Here is a 16,982-nt window from a genome sequence, read left to right on the forward strand (position 1 = left end):
TTTTTTTTTTTTTTTTTTTTTTTTTTGCACAGATCAAGGAAAAGTTACTGCAGTTGACAGAAAAAAGAAAAGAAATGATTGACAAGTGGGAAGACCGATGGGAATGGTTAAGACTGAGTAAGAGCATACATACTTCACTTATCTTTCTGCTGTTCTTGAGTATTATTACTTAATGATTTCAAAGTTTTAAATGTTTCTTTCTCCATATATTATTGCTCACTGGCTACTGTTTTTCAGAAGTTCTTGGGGATGGGTACAGAGATGGTTCAGTGGTTAAGAGCACTTGTTACTCTTTACAGGACCTGATTCAGTTCCCAACACCCATGTCAGGCTTTCACCCTATATAACAACTCCAGCTGCAGGATATCTAGCATCTCTAGCTTCTGTGGGCACTTGTACTCAAAAAAACACACATACAAAGAGTAAAAATATGCAAGGTGTAGTATGTGTCTTTAATACCAGCATTTTGGGAAGTTCTCTGTGAGTTCAAGGCTAGTGTAGTCTACCTAACAAGTTCCAAAAACAGACTCTGTTTCAAAAATTTAAGTAAATATTAAAATAATTCCCCCTTTCTTCCCCCCCCCCCCAAGCAGCTGTGTGCCTATGTGCAATCCCCATTTGCCTGGAGCTATGAGCTCTCACTGGATTTAAAATGTACAGTATTGAGAATAATACCTCATGGTTGGTTTGAACATTAAAAGTAGCTCAATTCAAGCTTTATTTACTATATTCTAACATTCTGTGTTGATGCTTTATGCTCTGTATTCCAGACTCATTCCTATATATTGTAGACTCTTAATAGAAACTAAGGATGTGTAGAAGACCCAGTTGGACCCAGAGCTTAGATGTCCTGTTTTGGACCATTCTCTTATTGAGGGTTTTATTTGCAGGTTTTGAGAAGTCTGGGGCAGTTGCATTTTTTTGTAGCAAAACCTGTTTCATAAACTGCTGTGAACTGGATACTAAGCTGTAGTCTGTTACAGTGATGACTTGCATGGAACCCACCTTGAAGAATTGACAGTTTTCGTAGTTCCTTCTCAATTAATATGTTAGGGGGTCCATTGTGATGTCAAAGTGAGGCCAACCTGCTGCTGGTACACTGATATTGCCCACACTCAGTTCTTAGCTGACTGGCTCCAGTCATTGCTGAGTAAGATAGGTGCATGAAGACTGAGTTAGCAATTCTGTTGCGCCAGCTCTAATCCACTTCCTTCTGCATTAACTGCAGTGGGAGGAAAGCTTTTTCCTCATGTACAGGAACAGAATGCAGCTTGGAAAGAACCCTGCCTCCTCCCTTCTTTAGTAATCCACCCTCTCAATCCCCCAAGAGAAAATCGTGCTTCAGCCTAATACAAGCTGCATAGTCTGTCATGTAGGCTGTGTGTCCTATAAGGTTCTGCAGTCTTATCTCTTAGAATTAGGACCATGTGACCAGAAAGCATTCTAAGTCTCTACAGTCCACTTGAGAGCCACTGTCCACACATGGCTCTTGAAAAATAGGACTATTCTTAAATTGATGTTGCAGCATTGCTTGCATGTAAAATTTAACCTGTATTCCTGTATGGCAAACTGAGAGAAAGGTTAAAAGGCAACAGTGGTGATTACATGTTAAAATAATATGTATGTATGTATGTATGTATGTATGTATGTATGTATATGTTAAATCAAAACCAATTGAAGTGGATTACCACTATTTTTAGAAATATGTCTCTTGGCAGCATTCATGTTGCCTGTGTGGCTCACTGTGTATATACTTGATAGCATTTCGGCTCCATAGATGATAAGCTGGCTGTCTCAAGACAATGTTGTCATGGCCCTGTGGTCCACACTCACTCTTGGTTCCCTGTGCAGTTTTGGAAGTCCATCAGTTCTCAAGAGATGCCAGTGTGGCTGAGGCTTGGCTGCTTGGACAGGAGCCGTATCTATCCAGCCGTGAAATTGGCCAGAGTGTGGATGAAGTGGAGAAACTCATCAAGCGCCACGAGGCATTTGAAAAGTCTGCAGCAACCTGGGATGAGAGATTCTCTGCACTGGAAAGGCTGACAACAGTAAGTCATTGCCTCAGGATGTTGGGCACAGTGTTTTACCTATTTGTGTGGATTCCAGGTTTTAAATGGACATCAGACCCTATCTTGATCTTGATCCTAGATCACTCCATCATAGATGATCTTTTCTGCCAGCCAAAGCTTTTCTAACTGTAGAACTTAAGTACTGATCTTTCTTCTTCCAAAACTTTCATATTCATAAAGAATGGACTCTTGACTTTCATTCTTATGGGAAGTCAATATGTCAAAACAGAATTCTTTTAGAGTATAGTTATTGCTTGTGGAATGGATGCATTTCAGGTAGGCTGTTTTGTGGCTTTAATTTTTTTTCTCTGTGTTTCTCTAGTATAATACAAATAATGGCTTCCTTGAAAGGTTTTGTGGGTTTATGCTGGGTTTTTATTGAGACTTCATGGAAAGTCAGCTTAAAACCTCCCATCAGCTTTCCTCCTCAACATAGTTAAAAGTTGCAGAGTTAAATTTTGGAATAGAATCCCCAAGGAATTTTCCAGCTAGGGTAGACAACCTTACTCTGTGCCTTGCAGTTTAAGATTGTAGCTACCGTATGCATGAACACACTGCCACTATATTTGGAGTTAAATATGAACCAATGTAGAAAAAGTTTCCCAAGTTTCTAGACTGTTCAAAAGCCACAAGGACCTTAGCTATAATAAACAACACCCTGTTCTTCCTTAGTTGGAGCTACTGGAAGTGCGCAGACAGCAAGAGGAAGAAGAAAGAAAGAGACGACCCCCTTCTCCAGAGCCAAGCACAAAGGTTTCAGAGGAGGCTTCTTCGTCCCAGCAGTGGTGAGGCACTGGAAGTGTGAGGGGCTAGAAAATTGATTTCAGTGACAAGTGAGATTACAGAGCATCTGTTCTAAGTCTTCCCTTGTGGAGCCAGGCCTCATACCCTTCCTGTTCACTACTTCATTTATACCATTTAGAATCTATGTAGCCATCCTAAGTAACAAACACTTTAACTCAAGAACAGTCAAACAGCAGAGTGAAATGTCAAGGATGGCACCAGTACACTCATGCATACTTTCCCGTGTGACTCACTAGATAGAGATACCACTGAGATTTCGCCAAGCCAGGATTTTGTGGTAGGGGAGAACTGATTTTCCATTTGAAAGATGCTATTGATGGCTTCTAAGCTCTATAAAAACATCTTTAGTGTAGTTATATGGTGGGGGTGCTGATAGGGTGTTTCTGAAGGCTTACCTATTTTAGCATCTGTCTAAAAGTGCCAAGTTTAACAACATGACATTGTGTGAAAGAAGTCTGCTTATTTTACTTATTTTGTTTTTCTTCCCCTCTTCCCTTGTTTGTGTTCCCCTTCTCTCCTTTCCCTCTTTTTTCCAAATCTCACCCTAACAGGGATACTTCAAAAGGAGACCAAGTTTCCCAGAATGGTTTGCCAGCTGAACAGGGATCTCCACGGGTTAGTTACCGCTCTCAAACGTACCAAAACTTTAATAGCAGATGGACAGCCAGTGACCATTCATGGTCTGGACTGTGAAGTTCACTACCGTTTGTCAAGAACCACTCTTTCCACACCCTGTTGCTTATGACCTTTTGGCTTCCATGTCACCCAAAGTGTTAAAATTTTTAGTTAATTCATTGCCTTCCTTGGTTTCACATTTGGTTGCATTTAATTTATGTTTATTTGGATGCTCATTGCCTCAAAACAGCATACTTATTTTTGTTTATTATAAGCTTTTTATTTTACTAAGATTTTACATGAGTAATTGAAATTAAATTACAGCAGAGTAAAGAAACTAGATTCTGACAGTTACAACACATCCATGTTATACTAACAGGGCACAGTTCTCTGCTACAGGTGCTATGTTATTTAAAAGTATTAGTAACCTATAGTCGTTTGTTAAGTAGGAAGGCTGGTGTGTAAGGAAGGAGAAGTTCACTACTAGGTTATTTATGCCTGCAGTCATTCTGTAACATTCCATGGAGGATGCATTCATTGAAAGGACAGGAAAGAAGCCGGGTGATCTTGTTGGGAAGCTGTTTAAATTTTAGGTGTGGGACCCCAAATGTTCTGAGTCCCTCAAGTCATTTCTTACTTTGTATAAACCCAATAATCCTCTCTTTTCTGCCAAGTCCTGAAACTAGAACTATAGGTCTCTATGCAACACATGTTACAGCCAGCCTGACTGTTGCCAGTGTCACCGCTGCCAGCACTCAGGCTGTGGCAGGTGCCAGCAGCTCTCAGCATGTTTCAGAGTCCTGCCTAGTTGTCATCAGGCCTCTATTCAGACAGAGACTTCAGGGTGTCAAAACTATGTTTTAACTTTTTAAGCAAATGGGGGAAAAAGCCATTTGGTTCATCCTGATTACTTGAACGGTACACTCAATGGCCCATACCTAGTAGCACTTGGAGAAGTGTCTTGGCCCTAGAGAGCGACTGCATTGTCTCTGTAGACAAAAAGTCCTTTGTATGTCTCCAGTCAATCTTGGGGTTCTTCCCTTTTCTTAAGATTCTTTGTGGAGTTCTCTTGTGAGGAGTCGTCAGGGTGGCATGTTTCACGCTGCTAGCAGGGAGTGAAAACACCTAACAGAAATTCTTTCTCTTAGGAGTAAAGCTGGTGAAAGTGATTTCCTAGTTCTGATCAAAACCAAACCAAACCCACATTACAACAAAGCCTTGCAAGACACTCCCTTAATTATTTGCCATATTTAGATGTGTTAGTGGAGTCAGAACCCTGTTTGGTATGTGTTTCCCATGAGCTAACTTTAATTTGTCGTTTCATTTCATGATGCATTTTTTTTTCTTTTGTCAGGATAACGTCATATAGCATCTTTTTGTTTTTCCTAATCTCTATGTACATATCTATCTACCTGGAACCGTAGATAGGTATCTAAATAGACACTAAGCTTCTTATATTGTGGGCTAGTATGCATCATTATTGGGTCTCTGCTTTAAAACACACCCAAATTTATTTTAGGGGAAAAAAAAAAAAAAAAAAAAAACTATAGCTTTTTCTTTGGTCACTAGATTCCCCTGACTACGTCTTCGTGGCCCCAAATCATACTATGTCACTGATCATTCATATATATATATGATTATATGATGTTTCTGTATATATGTGTGCATGTTTAAATTTTGTATCATCCAGACTGATACCAAATTTTAATGCTTTTCAAAAGACAAAACCCACATAAGCACACAGACAAGATTGCTATGATACTTTTTTAGCATTGCTCTTGTGCCTGTTTTTGTCTATATTTTTAACTAACAATTAGATTGTATTGGAATAAGGAAACGCAATTTCATTCTTTTGGGTGATGATGCAGAGACTCACGTTAATGAACTTGGAAATGCTGTTGCTTCCTATACTTTAAACCAATCAGGTGTTTCCTGTGCTACTAGTTGCATTCATGTTCACTCCCTGATTTCAGTGTCTCAGATATGCCTGGCCACAAAAGCACTCTGAACTAATTGCTAAAGAGAAGCAACAATGATGGGGGAGAGGAGAGGGGAGGGAGTCACATGTACCATTGTTTGATTATAGCACTATGATTTGCTTTTGATGTTTGTCTCTAGTGGTGTGTTGTCTGTTGGCATGCTTAAAGCACATGTCCATTAAAATTCATTTTTGTTCCTTTTATTTTCATTGTTTCCTTGGTTAGTGAATCATTCGTTTGCATAAACATTAATTATCTCTGCATATTGGTTTGGGGTTTTTCTCTTCCCTTCTAACTTCAAAGAAAAAATTTTTGCTGCAGAATTGCCATTAGAAGAGACTTGTCTTCACCTACCTTGAGATGTGACCAACTCTGATAAATGACAACCCTTTAGGATAAACCTGCTCACCCAAGTCACTGCCATTAGTGGTTTTCAAGTCAAAGCTGCAGCACTAAATTTTTTTAACTTGGTGTCTGTCTGTAACTAACCCTGTTTCTCTGCACTCACACCTGGCTCAGGCCTTCACACCCACTCAAAATTGCTCCTTACATGAGTTTCCTGAGCTCTCACTAGAAGAGATGTGTCAACCACAAGATCCACTCAACATTCTTTTGACTTGGGTTTTGTCTTGGTTATTTCCCCTTCTGCAACTTACCCTTAACAGTGAAAATAGTCAGATGTAATGGAATGTACCTGCAGTCCCAGCTACTGGTGAGGCTCAGGCTGGAGTATTGGGAGTTGAACCCATCCTGGGCAATATAACAAAACACAGTCCTAAGAATGAAATGAAAGGAGGGGGGAAATACCTATTGCTCATACCATGGCTGCAAGCTTTTGCTTGTAAAGCCAGGCTAACTAAGCACTCAGCCCCCCCACCTCATGTCTTTTTGCCCTAATAATAATAATACATTTACCATACTGGTATGAGAATAAAGAATTTTAATCAAACACAACCTTAAGATTGTGTAGTCTCTGGTAATAACCCTAAACCTTGATGCTAATTTTGATAATTTGATAAGTTTATAATTCCCTGCCTTTTTTGCCAAGTTTTTGTTATCATTTTCCCAGATAATTAGTTTGTTTAAAATGAAGCACTGTGTCCATCAATCTAGATAAGACCTAAGCAAGAGAGTTGACAGATCTGAGTATTCAAGTGGTGGTGGCCAGTTTGCCTCTTATACTGCCAAGGTTGCTGCTAACTGGGTGTCACTCTGACTCTGGGCAGCAGTGGTGGGGGATTATAGCTAATGACTGTGCCACTGATACCTCCATGTTTGTCTGTATGAGGGGTGCAGGTTGTCTGTAATCTACTAAAGCATCAGCCACACCCAGCTTTAGTAACTTGCTAATCCATGCCCTGGGTATATCAGCCAGAGGCTGCTACAGTTAATGGTACACAGTTGATGGTACAGGCCGAAAACGATAATGAATCAAGACACTACTACATTTCCAAAGCCGAAAAACCGTGTGGGTTACAATTTAAGTGAGCTTGGGAAGGAACGCTCCTGAAGACGTCTCCAGACTGAAGGGTCAGAGCCGCTGGAAGCCTGGCTGTCTCTGGGCCCTCGTCTCAGTGCAGCAAGGCACCGTGATCAACCACCCGTGATGGGAAAGGCCCTGGTTCTGTCTTTGTTTGGGGGTAAATAGCTGTGTGGTGTTGAGTGACTGTGATTGGCTTTTCCAGCTCCTTTAACAAAAATTACAACCCACTCACGATTCAACTTGGGCAGATGTGGTTCTTTTGGTGTTTGTTGACTTGCCTCATTTCCTTCCAGCTCTTAAGTTCCAAAGTCTAACGGGGTTGATATATATGAAATGCATGACTGTTGTCCTAATTTCTGCATGTGTTTATGGTGATATTTGGAGGGGTGGGAGAGGAGAACCTGGGAGCCTCTTTCAGAAACCAAAGGTGTTTCCTTGTTGCATCTGACGGAATGCTGTGTAATTCTGATAAGATTGTCTCTCCATCTGTTTGTGAATGCCCTTTGCTTCTACTTCAGCCCTTCTGGGGATACCCTTAGTTGTAAGGTGGCTGCTGTATAACGTCCACTCTCATATTTAATATGTGTGATTGTTACCATTGTCTTTGTGTTTTAAAGTAACTGTAAGAGGAGATGATCTGAGCCATGTTAGAAAAAATGAAGTGATCAGAGGAGTAGAGTGCAGTAAAACTCATACTGGCATTTTGCTTTTCTCATTTCCCCGCAAGTGGGCGGTCATTAATCCATTCCCACCTTCTAATGTCCTTGGCGTCCAGCTGGCTTTGCGGGGTGTGCAATGGTTTTACTGTACTGCCTCCATCTGTGCCAGGCATTTATACACAGCCACGTGTGCAAGTCAGAGCGTATGTGGTCATCCCTTGCTCTCGGGGTTAGCTGAATGGCCTCTCCGATGTCCCTAGATGGCAGAAACCATGGACACAAGTGAAATGGTCAACGGTGCTGCAGAGCAGAGGACAAGCTCCAAAGAGTCCAGTCCCATTCCCTCTCCCACCTCTGACCGAAAGGCCAAGTCTGCACTTCCTGCCCAGAGTGCTGCCACCCTGCCAGCCAGGACACAAGAGACACCAGCAGCCCAGATGGAAGGCTTCCTCAATCGGAAGCATGAGTGGGAGGCCCACAATAAGAAAGCCTCAAGCAGGTAAAGGCAGCACAGGAATTACCCAGGTTTTGCATTCAGAAGTTCCAGAGCTCTGTGTTCTTCTGATTGCTCTCTTGGGAGGAAAAGAAGAGAAGTAATGGTATGTGGGCAGGAATAGCAGGAATGGGGCCTGTGGCTCTTCCTGAGTAGGAGCTTACTGGAGTGATATTAAACAGTCCTCCTGAAGTGAAGTGATTCCTTGTGGGATTTAGCACTCACCAGTACTCATCATTTCTCCATGAGTCTTCACATTATCATATCTCCCACCAGTCTCTAATGTCATTATTTAGCTGATGAGGAAACGGGCTTTCACAGATTTTCACAGCATAATTTATACTAACGGCCCTGGATCTACCCTCTTGCCAGTATCTGAACCACAGAAAGAATGGCACTAAGTCTTGGGGAGTTTGTGCCTGAGAATAAGGAACCTTGTCTGTGATCCTGGGCATCAGTGAAAAGCTGCAGTATGTGATGGATGGCACCTTTCATGTTCCCTAATACAGAGAGCTGCATCCCTTCCAAGCTGCCACTGAGCAATATATGCTGTGTCCCAAAGAAGCTGTGTGGGGTCAAGTGAGGTGGAGGGTGATTCCCTATTAGTTCAGTTTAGAAAGGCATTTAACAAAAGCATATATGTAAAGATCATTTTCATGTGTGAGATACAAGACCATGATCTTTCTTTCTCTACCACGCTCACTCAGGTCCTGGCACAATGTCTATTGTGTCATAAATAACCAAGAAATGGGCTTCTATAAAGATGCCAAGAGTGCTGCTTCTGGCATCCCCTACCACAGTGAGGTCCCTGTGAGTTTGAAAGAAGCTGTCTGTGAAGTGGCCCTTGATTACAAGAAGAAGAAGCATGTGTTCAAGCTAAGGTGAGCATTGTCAAGTATTTTCCTGGGTGTGTTCATCTTACTCGGGGTTGGTTTTCCCACAAAAGCACTGTGTAAGTGTGGTTGTTCCTGCTATCCTCAGTCCCTAAGAAGGTGAACACCCAGGCTGCATACAGCCTGTTGAGACCAAGGCAATGCTTTCCTGTGCTCAGCTGTGCAGCTGGACTCAGAAAAAGAAATCTTCACTTCATGACTTAGTATACTCTGTTCTCTAGCACAGCTGGTGGACTTTTAAACATCCCACTTTATAATGGAAGTTTTAAAACCATTTTGAACCTTTCTGGTTTGTGCAGATTCAGGAATTGCCATTGTTTGCTCTAGAGAAAGGTACTGTAAGTAATCCCAGAGCCTGAGGAGACAAACAGGAAGTACTTGGATAAGGCAGACTGTCCTCCCCAGCTCTTCCACACTTCTGCTTCTAAATGACCCCTTGTGGAAGACACCTCATAACACATCCACACCCCATTCTCCTTGTGTTTGGAAATAGGCAAACTATTTGGTTGGTCAAGCCGGACTCCACCAATTCTCTCAGAATCCACATGATGGCACAGAGGGACTGACCTGTGGGTAGCCTGTTGACCTACATGAGTGCACTCCCACTCAATAGATATTGTAGTTGCTATTGTTATTTTTCGAGAAGAGCTTCTCTGTAGCTTTGGAGCCTATCCTGGCACTCACTTTGTAGACCAGGCTGGCCTCAAACTCAGTAGAAATTTGCCTGCCTCTGCCTGCCGAGTGCTGGGATTAAAGGCATGCGCCAACCACTACCACCCAGTGGTACTCATAGGTTTTTTTTTCTTTTATTATTATTTTTTTTAATTTTACATGTCTATCCCAGTTCTTTCTCCCTCCCTCTTACCCTCTTTCCCCCCTCACATGCACCCTGACCACCCTTCCCTCCAATCTCCCCACCCCAATTCCACATGTAGGGCAATGCCATCCAGGGTGGGGTCATGTAAATCTGTCAAGTCATTTGAAGTAGGGACTAGGACTTCTATCCTGTCTCTAGGTTAAGGGAGTATTCTCCATGGGGGATGTGTCCGCAAGGCCCTTTTGTATACCAGGAATACATCCTGGTTCTACTGTCTGAGGTCCCTTAGACTGATCAGTCCTTCTAGCTGAGACCCATATTCAGAGGATCTGAGTCATTCCCATGCTGGATTCCCAGCTATCAGTCTGGGGGCCTGTTAGCTCCTCCTTGTTCAGGTCAGCTATGTGTTTCTGCAACCTGGTCTTGACCCCACTGTCTGCATCTGAATTCTAGTTTGACTCAGTGTTTAGTTATGGGTGTTTGCTTCTGTTTCCGACAGATGAGGGCTCCATGATGGTGGATAAGTTGGTTGTTGATCTCACTAACAGGGAAGGGCATTTATGGTAGCCTTTCCACTGTTGCTCCAATTGTTAGTTGGCGGCAGTCTTGTAGGTCTCTAGACCTTTCTTTATGTTCTGTCTTTTCTTCAACCAAACCAATAATGGCTCCCTCTTTTATGTTCTTTCATATGTTTTCTCTCTCTCTCTCTCTGTCTCTCTCTCCTGTCTTCTATTCCTACCCTGACTCAATCTTACTAGTTGCACGTGCTTTCCTCTCCTCCCCTTCGTTTCTTCTACTTCTCTCTCCATTCACTGCGGCCCCCCCCCCACTTCCCATGTGCTCTGGGGGACTTGTCCCTTCCCCCTTCTGTGAGGGACTTTATATGAATCTCTTAGAATACACCTTGTATCCTAGTTCCTCTGGTGGTGTGAATTACAGGCTTGTGATCCTTTGCTCTAGGTCTAAAATCCATATATGAGCGAGTACATACCATGTTCCTCTTTTTGTGACTGGGTTACCTCATTCAGGATGATTTCTTCAAGTGCCATCCACTTGCCTGTGAATTTCAAGATTCCATTATTTTTTTTTCTTCAGAGTAGTATTCCATTGTATAGATGTGCCACATCTTCATCCATTCTTCAGCTAACGGGGCATCTAGGTTGCTTCCAGGTTCTTGCTATTACAAATAATGCTGCTGTCAACATAGTTGAGCACATGTCTTTGTTGTATGGATGTGGATCCTTTGGGTATATGTCTAAGAGGGTGATTGCCAGGTCCTGTGGTAAACTAATTCCCATGTTTCTGAGGAACCACCATACTGATCTCCAAAATGGCTGTATGAGTTTGCACTCCCACCAGCAGTGGAGAAGTGTTCCCCTTTCTCCACATCCTCTCCAGCATGAGTCATCATTGGTGTTTCTAATTTTAGCCATTCTGGCAGGAGTAAGATGGTATCTCAAAGTTGTTTTGATTTGCATTTCCCTGATAGCTAAGGATGTGGAGCATTTTCTTAAGTGTCTTTCAGCCTTTTTGATTTCCTCCATTGAGAATTCTTTCTTCAGTTCTGTACCCCATTTTTAATAGGGTTATTTGGTGTTTTGTTGACTAGTTTCTTGAGTTCTTTGTATATTTTGGAGATCAGCCCTTTGTCGGATATAGGATTGGTGAAATCTTTTCCCAGTCTGTGGGCTGCCATTTGGTCTTGTCCACTGTGTCCTTTGCCTTACAAAAGCTTCTAAGTTTGAGGCGGTCCCATTTATTAATTGTTGATCTCAGTGTTTGTGCTACTGGAGTTATGTTCAGGAAGTGGTTTCCTATACCAATTTGTTCAAGAGGTTCATTGTGTCTGGATTTATGTTGAGGTCTTTGATCCAGTTGGACTTGAGTTTTGTGCATGGTGATAGACATGGGTCAATCTGCAGTCTTCTACACACCATCATCTAATTGTACCAGCAGCATTTGTTGAAGATGCTTTCCTTCCCCCATTGTATTCCTTTAGCTGTTTTGTTAAAAGTCAGGTATTCATAAGTGTGTGGGTTAATATCGGGATTTTTTATTCGATTCCATTGATCTACCTGTCTATTTTTGTGCCAATACCAGGCTGTTTTCAGAACTATAGCTCTGTAGTAGAGCTTAAAGTCAGGAATGGTGATGCCTCCTGAAGTTCTTTTATTGTACAGGGTTGTTTTTGCTATCCTGGGTCTTTTGTTTTTCCATATAAAGTTGAGTTTTATCCTTTCAAGGTCGGTGAAGAATTGTGGTGGGATTTTATGGGGATTGCATTGAATCTGCAGATTGCTTTTGGCAAGATTGCCGTTTTTACTATGTTTATCCTACCTATCCAAGAACATGGGAGATCTTTCCATTTTCTGGTATCTTCTTTAATTTCGTTCTTTAAAGCCACAAAGTTCTTATTATATAGGTCTTTCACTTGTTTGGTAAGCATTACCACAATATACTTTATGTTGTTTGTGGCTATTGTAAAGGGTAATGTTTCTCTGATTTCTTTCTCAGCCTCTGTCATCTGAAGAAAGCGGGGCTACTGATTTTTTTGAGTTTATCTTATATCCTGCTAGTTTGCTGAAGGTGTTTATCAGCAGTAGGAGTTCCCTGGTAGAGTTTATTGGGTAGTTTATGTAAACTATCATATCATCTGCAAATAGAGACAGTTTGACTTCTTCCTTTCCAATTTGGATCCTCTGTATCTCCTTTTGTTGCCTTATAGCTTTAGCTATAACTTCAAGTACAATATTGAAGAGATATGGAGAGAGAGAGCAGCCTTGTCTTGTTCCTGAATTGCCTTAAGCTGTTCTACATTCCCTTTGATATTGGCTGTCGGTTTGCTGTATATTGCTCTTATTATGTTTAGGTATGTTCCTGTTATCCCTGATCTCTCCAAGACCTTTATCATGAAAGAGTGTTGAAGATTGTTGAAGGCTTTCTTCAGCATCTAGGGAGATGATCATATGTTTTTTCTTTTTTAGTTTGTTTATATGGTGGATCACATTGATAGATTTCATATGTTAAACCATCCCTGAAACCCAGGGATGAAGCTTACTTACTTGTTCATGGTGGATGATTTCTTTGATGTATTCTTGAATTCGGTTTGCCAGTATTTTATTGAGTTTTTGTATCGATGTTCTTCAGGGATATTGGTCTGTAGTTTTCTTTCTTAGTTGTGTCTTTGTGCGGCTTGGGTACCAAGGTGATGGTGGCATTGTAGAGAAAGAGTTTGGTAATGATCCTTCTGTTTCTATTGTGTGGAACAATTTGGGGAGTGTTGGTATTAGTTCTTCCATGAATTTCTGTTAGAATTCTGCACTGAAGCCATCTGGCCCTGGGCTTTTTTTTGGTTGGAAGGCTTTCAATGACTGCTTCTATTTCATTGTGGCTTATAGGTCTATTTAAGTTGTTTGTCTGTTCTTGATTTAATATTGGTAAGTAATAGTTATCCAGAAATTGGTCCATTTCCTTTGAATTTTCAAATTTTGTGGAATACAGGTTTTCAAAGTATGACCTAAAAATTGTCTGTATTTCCTCTATGTCTGTTGTTACGTTCCCCTTTTCATTTCTGATTTTGTTAATTTGCATGTTCTCTCTCTGCTTTTTCATTAGTTTGGATAGAAGTTTGTCTGTCTTGTTTATTTTCTTGAAAAGCCAACTCTTTGTTGCATTGATTTTATTGTTTTCCTGGTTTCTATTTTGTTGATTTCAACCCTCAAATTGATTATTTCCTGGTGTCTACTCCAGGAAATGAGTTTGCTTCTTTTTGTTCTATGGCTTTCAGTTGTGCTGTTAATTCTCTAATGTGACTATCCTCTGTTTTCTTTATATGGGTACTTAGTGCAATGAACTTCCCTTTCAAGGTGTCCCCTTTGTTCGGGTATGTTGTATCCTCATTCTCTTTGAATTTTAGACGGCCCTTAATTTCTTTCTTTATTTCTTCTTTGACCCAGGTGTGGTGCAATTGTACATTGTTCAGTGTCCATGAGTTTGTAGGGTTTCTGCGATTTGTGTTGTTGTTTAATTCTATTTTTAAAGGATGGTGGTCTGATAAGAAACAGGGGACTATTCCTATTCTCTTGTATCTGTTGAGGTTTGTTATGCCACCTAGTATGTGTTTGATTATAGAGAAGGTTCCATGTGGAGCAGAGAAGAAGGTATGTTCTTTTTTGTTTGGATGGAATGTTCTATGGATGTCTATTAACCCCAGTTGAGACATAACTTCTGTTAGTTCTTTTGTTTCTTTCTGATTGGTATTCCTGTCTGGTGTTGAGGGTGGTGTGTTTAGTGTTGAGAGTGGTATGTTGAAGTCTCCCACTATAATGTGTGAGGTTTTATGTGATGTTTGAGTTGAATGAATTCCTAATGACTGACAGGCTATTTATCCCCAGGCCTGTCAGTCAATGGTGCATGTGCTCTAGTTGCCTTTCTGAACTCAGTCCCATGGCCTGCCTGTAACTCACACTAGATATGGGGATTTTTTTTTTTTCTTTTTAACTTTCTAGCATGAAATTGTTACCTACACAATTGTAAAATGTCATTTTCTTGAAATTACAGACTAAATGATGGCAACGAGTACCTCTTCCAAGCCAAAGATGATGTAAGTTACTACTTAGGTTCATTTCCTTAGATACTGAAGAGTATGGAAGATTTTTGAGGGATGTCTAACTGTCTGGTCTCCACAGTCACTAACACTGGGCTAAAAGCAACAAATGCCATCTTGCTGTCCCTCATATACTAGATCACTGGAGCCTAGGAGCAAAGACCTTGCCTGCTAGTCCTTGTGGGTTAAGGTACAGTGAGGTGGCCCAGGATGGAGTGCATGTCATGGTGCCTTCCGCACTGTACTCCACTATTGTTAACAGCTTCACCTTTGAGAAGAGAGGGTTATCTTAATGATGACAGCATATGCAACAATTTCAATTTGAAAAGGCCCTTCTACCAAGAGATATATACTCCAGAAAAGAAAGGGAGGGGCCTGCCACCTGGTTCGATGACTTGAGTTCAATCCCAAGGACCCATTTTATATAAGAGAGAAAGAGAGAACCAACTCTGAAAAATTGTCTTCTGACTTACATGTGCACATACGCACACACACACACACTCACACACACACACACACACACACACACACACACACACTACACATGTATGCGCAAACATAAGTGAAGAAAATGTTTTGTTTTTTTGTTTTTAAGGAAGGGGGAGTACTTTCTAGGGTGAGAAAGATGTCTTACAGCCTGAGACTAGTCTTCTAGCTCCTGTCAGTGTTTAGGACTATACCCCAGAGTGGCCTGTGGGTTCCATAGCACTGAGCTTATCTGACAGGCTGAGCCACATCCACTCTTTAGTGTTGAGAAAGCAGAGATTCATATAGGAATAGGGAACCTAGTTAGAGGCACTGCTCCCAAGGAAAGACCTGAACACTTCATGTCCACACTCTTAAACAAGTCTTACCTGTGTCCCTCTGTCTAGGAGGAAATGAACACATGGATCCAGGCCATCTCTTCCGCCATATCTTCTGACAAACATGACCTCTCCGCCAGCACCCAGAGTACGCCAGCATCCAGCCGGGCGCAGACCTTACCCACCAGCGTTGTCACCATCACCAGCGAGTCTAGTCCCGGCAAGAGGGAGAAGGATAAAGAGAAAGACAAAGAGAAGCGGTTCAGCCTTTTTGGCAAAAAAAAGTGAATTTCCCTCTCAACCTGCCCTTCTCTTACCTTTTCATCTTACCTTTTCAGTGAGAGTCCAGCATGCAAGCTCAGACCAACACATTAATCTGTGCCTAATGTTCCTCCATGTCATTAATTTTTTTCTTCTTTTTTTAAAAATAAATTTTTTAATTTATAGAGTATTTCTGAGGGTGGGGGAAACATACTTAAATACTTTATCTCCAAGTTACAAAAGTTTGAGGTGCAGAGGGAAGGCCAGATTTTTTTTTTAAATAAATTATATAGATTAGATCTCAATATTTAAACTGTTCCTCAATTTTGTGAGGCTGTGTTGGAAATAACCCGCCTCTGATGCTGTTGGTTTGCAAGGCAGTGGTGCTTACACAATATTTCCTGTGCTCTTCAGAGACGATGGACAGATTTCCTGACACTATTCTCCATTCACTTCAGTGGTTTCCCTGAGTCTTGACTATTACAAGTGCCCACGATGGGTATAACCTTTATTAAACAGATTGTGTATTAGGATCTCTCGCTGCAACCATAGTGCAGCTCCATTTAAACCTACAAGCCAAACCATTTGTATCTGGCATCACTTACTAACACATGACATGCGGCTTTTCTGCATCAATTGCTGTGACGGTTCAGAATGTTGGTATACAAGAAGGAATAGAAAACTGGTAAGGTTTTAAAAAATCTGTAATTTCAATCTTTTTTTTCTGAAATACATTATATTGTATGTTTGAGATAATTCTAGAACAAAGTATAATAAAACTAGATGTATAATAAACCCTTTAAATCATTGGTAAGTGTATAAGTGGAACTGAAGCATTTACTGGACAAAGTAATGTTACTCTAATGGTTACTTGCTTGTGCGTGGCCACACTGTTATAATTTGCTTCATTACCTTGCTCTTTGATACATAGTGTGCATTTCTCTGTCACTGTAACTATTGTAATGACAAATTTTCATCTTACCTGCACAATCAAAATGGCATTGATAAGAATGAACTCCAGAGTCTGAGCCTGGACAGGGAGTGGTCGCTCAGGCCTGGTGCTCCATCATACGACCTGTACCTCTCAACTTTTGCCCTATCTGTTAAATATATGCTATGTCATTAAATGCTTTTAAATCTAGCCTTGTGACTGACTAATGGGTATTTTTCCTCCCATGTGCATGCATGCCTCTTAGAGAAATTGCAAGGGAAGAATAACAAACAGAAAGCATTATATGATGAATCTGGATTTCTTTCTCACATTCTGTGTATGTGGCACACCTGGCTTTGAAAGCTATAGCAAATGAAGAATGAATAGGAGTGTTGAATGATGACACATACAAATTTCATATTTCACAGCTTTTTGTAGCCTTGAGCCCCAACATAGGGGTAGATAAATGTTTTCTGAAAAGGAGCAAGGGATAATAAATATTTTAAATGCAACACTACACTGCCCCTGTTGATTCCCCCACTTTAGAACAAAGATCATTCCTGGCAATA

At 41.1% G+C, this 16,982-nt stretch overlaps 1 protein-coding gene across 1 annotated transcript in view; it reads left to right on the forward strand.

Moving 5' to 3' along the window:
• Positions 1 to 16,623, forward strand: part of Sptbn1 (spectrin beta, non-erythrocytic 1) — a 129,286-nt gene extending 112,663 nt beyond the window's left edge. The window contains exons 28-35 of the mRNA XM_051178758.1: positions 33 to 117; positions 1,852 to 2,048; positions 2,742 to 2,854; positions 3,425 to 3,488; positions 7,870 to 8,108; positions 8,810 to 8,983; positions 14,373 to 14,415; positions 15,291 to 16,623. Coding sequence (XP_051034715.1) covers positions 33 to 117; positions 1,852 to 2,048; positions 2,742 to 2,854; positions 3,425 to 3,488; positions 7,870 to 8,108; positions 8,810 to 8,983; positions 14,373 to 14,415; positions 15,291 to 15,509 — 1,134 coding nt within the window. The 3' untranslated portion in view covers positions 15,510 to 16,623. The remainder of the gene's footprint in view (positions 1 to 32; positions 118 to 1,851; positions 2,049 to 2,741; positions 2,855 to 3,424; positions 3,489 to 7,869; positions 8,109 to 8,809; positions 8,984 to 14,372; positions 14,416 to 15,290) is intronic.
• The last annotated feature ends 359 nt before the right edge of the window (positions 16,624 to 16,982 follow it).

The sequence above is a fragment of the Phodopus roborovskii genome, unplaced genomic scaffold (assembly GCF_943737965.1).
Source record: "Phodopus roborovskii unplaced genomic scaffold, PHOROB, whole genome shotgun sequence".
Classification (NCBI taxonomy): Eukaryota; Metazoa; Chordata; class Mammalia; order Rodentia; family Cricetidae; genus Phodopus; species Phodopus roborovskii.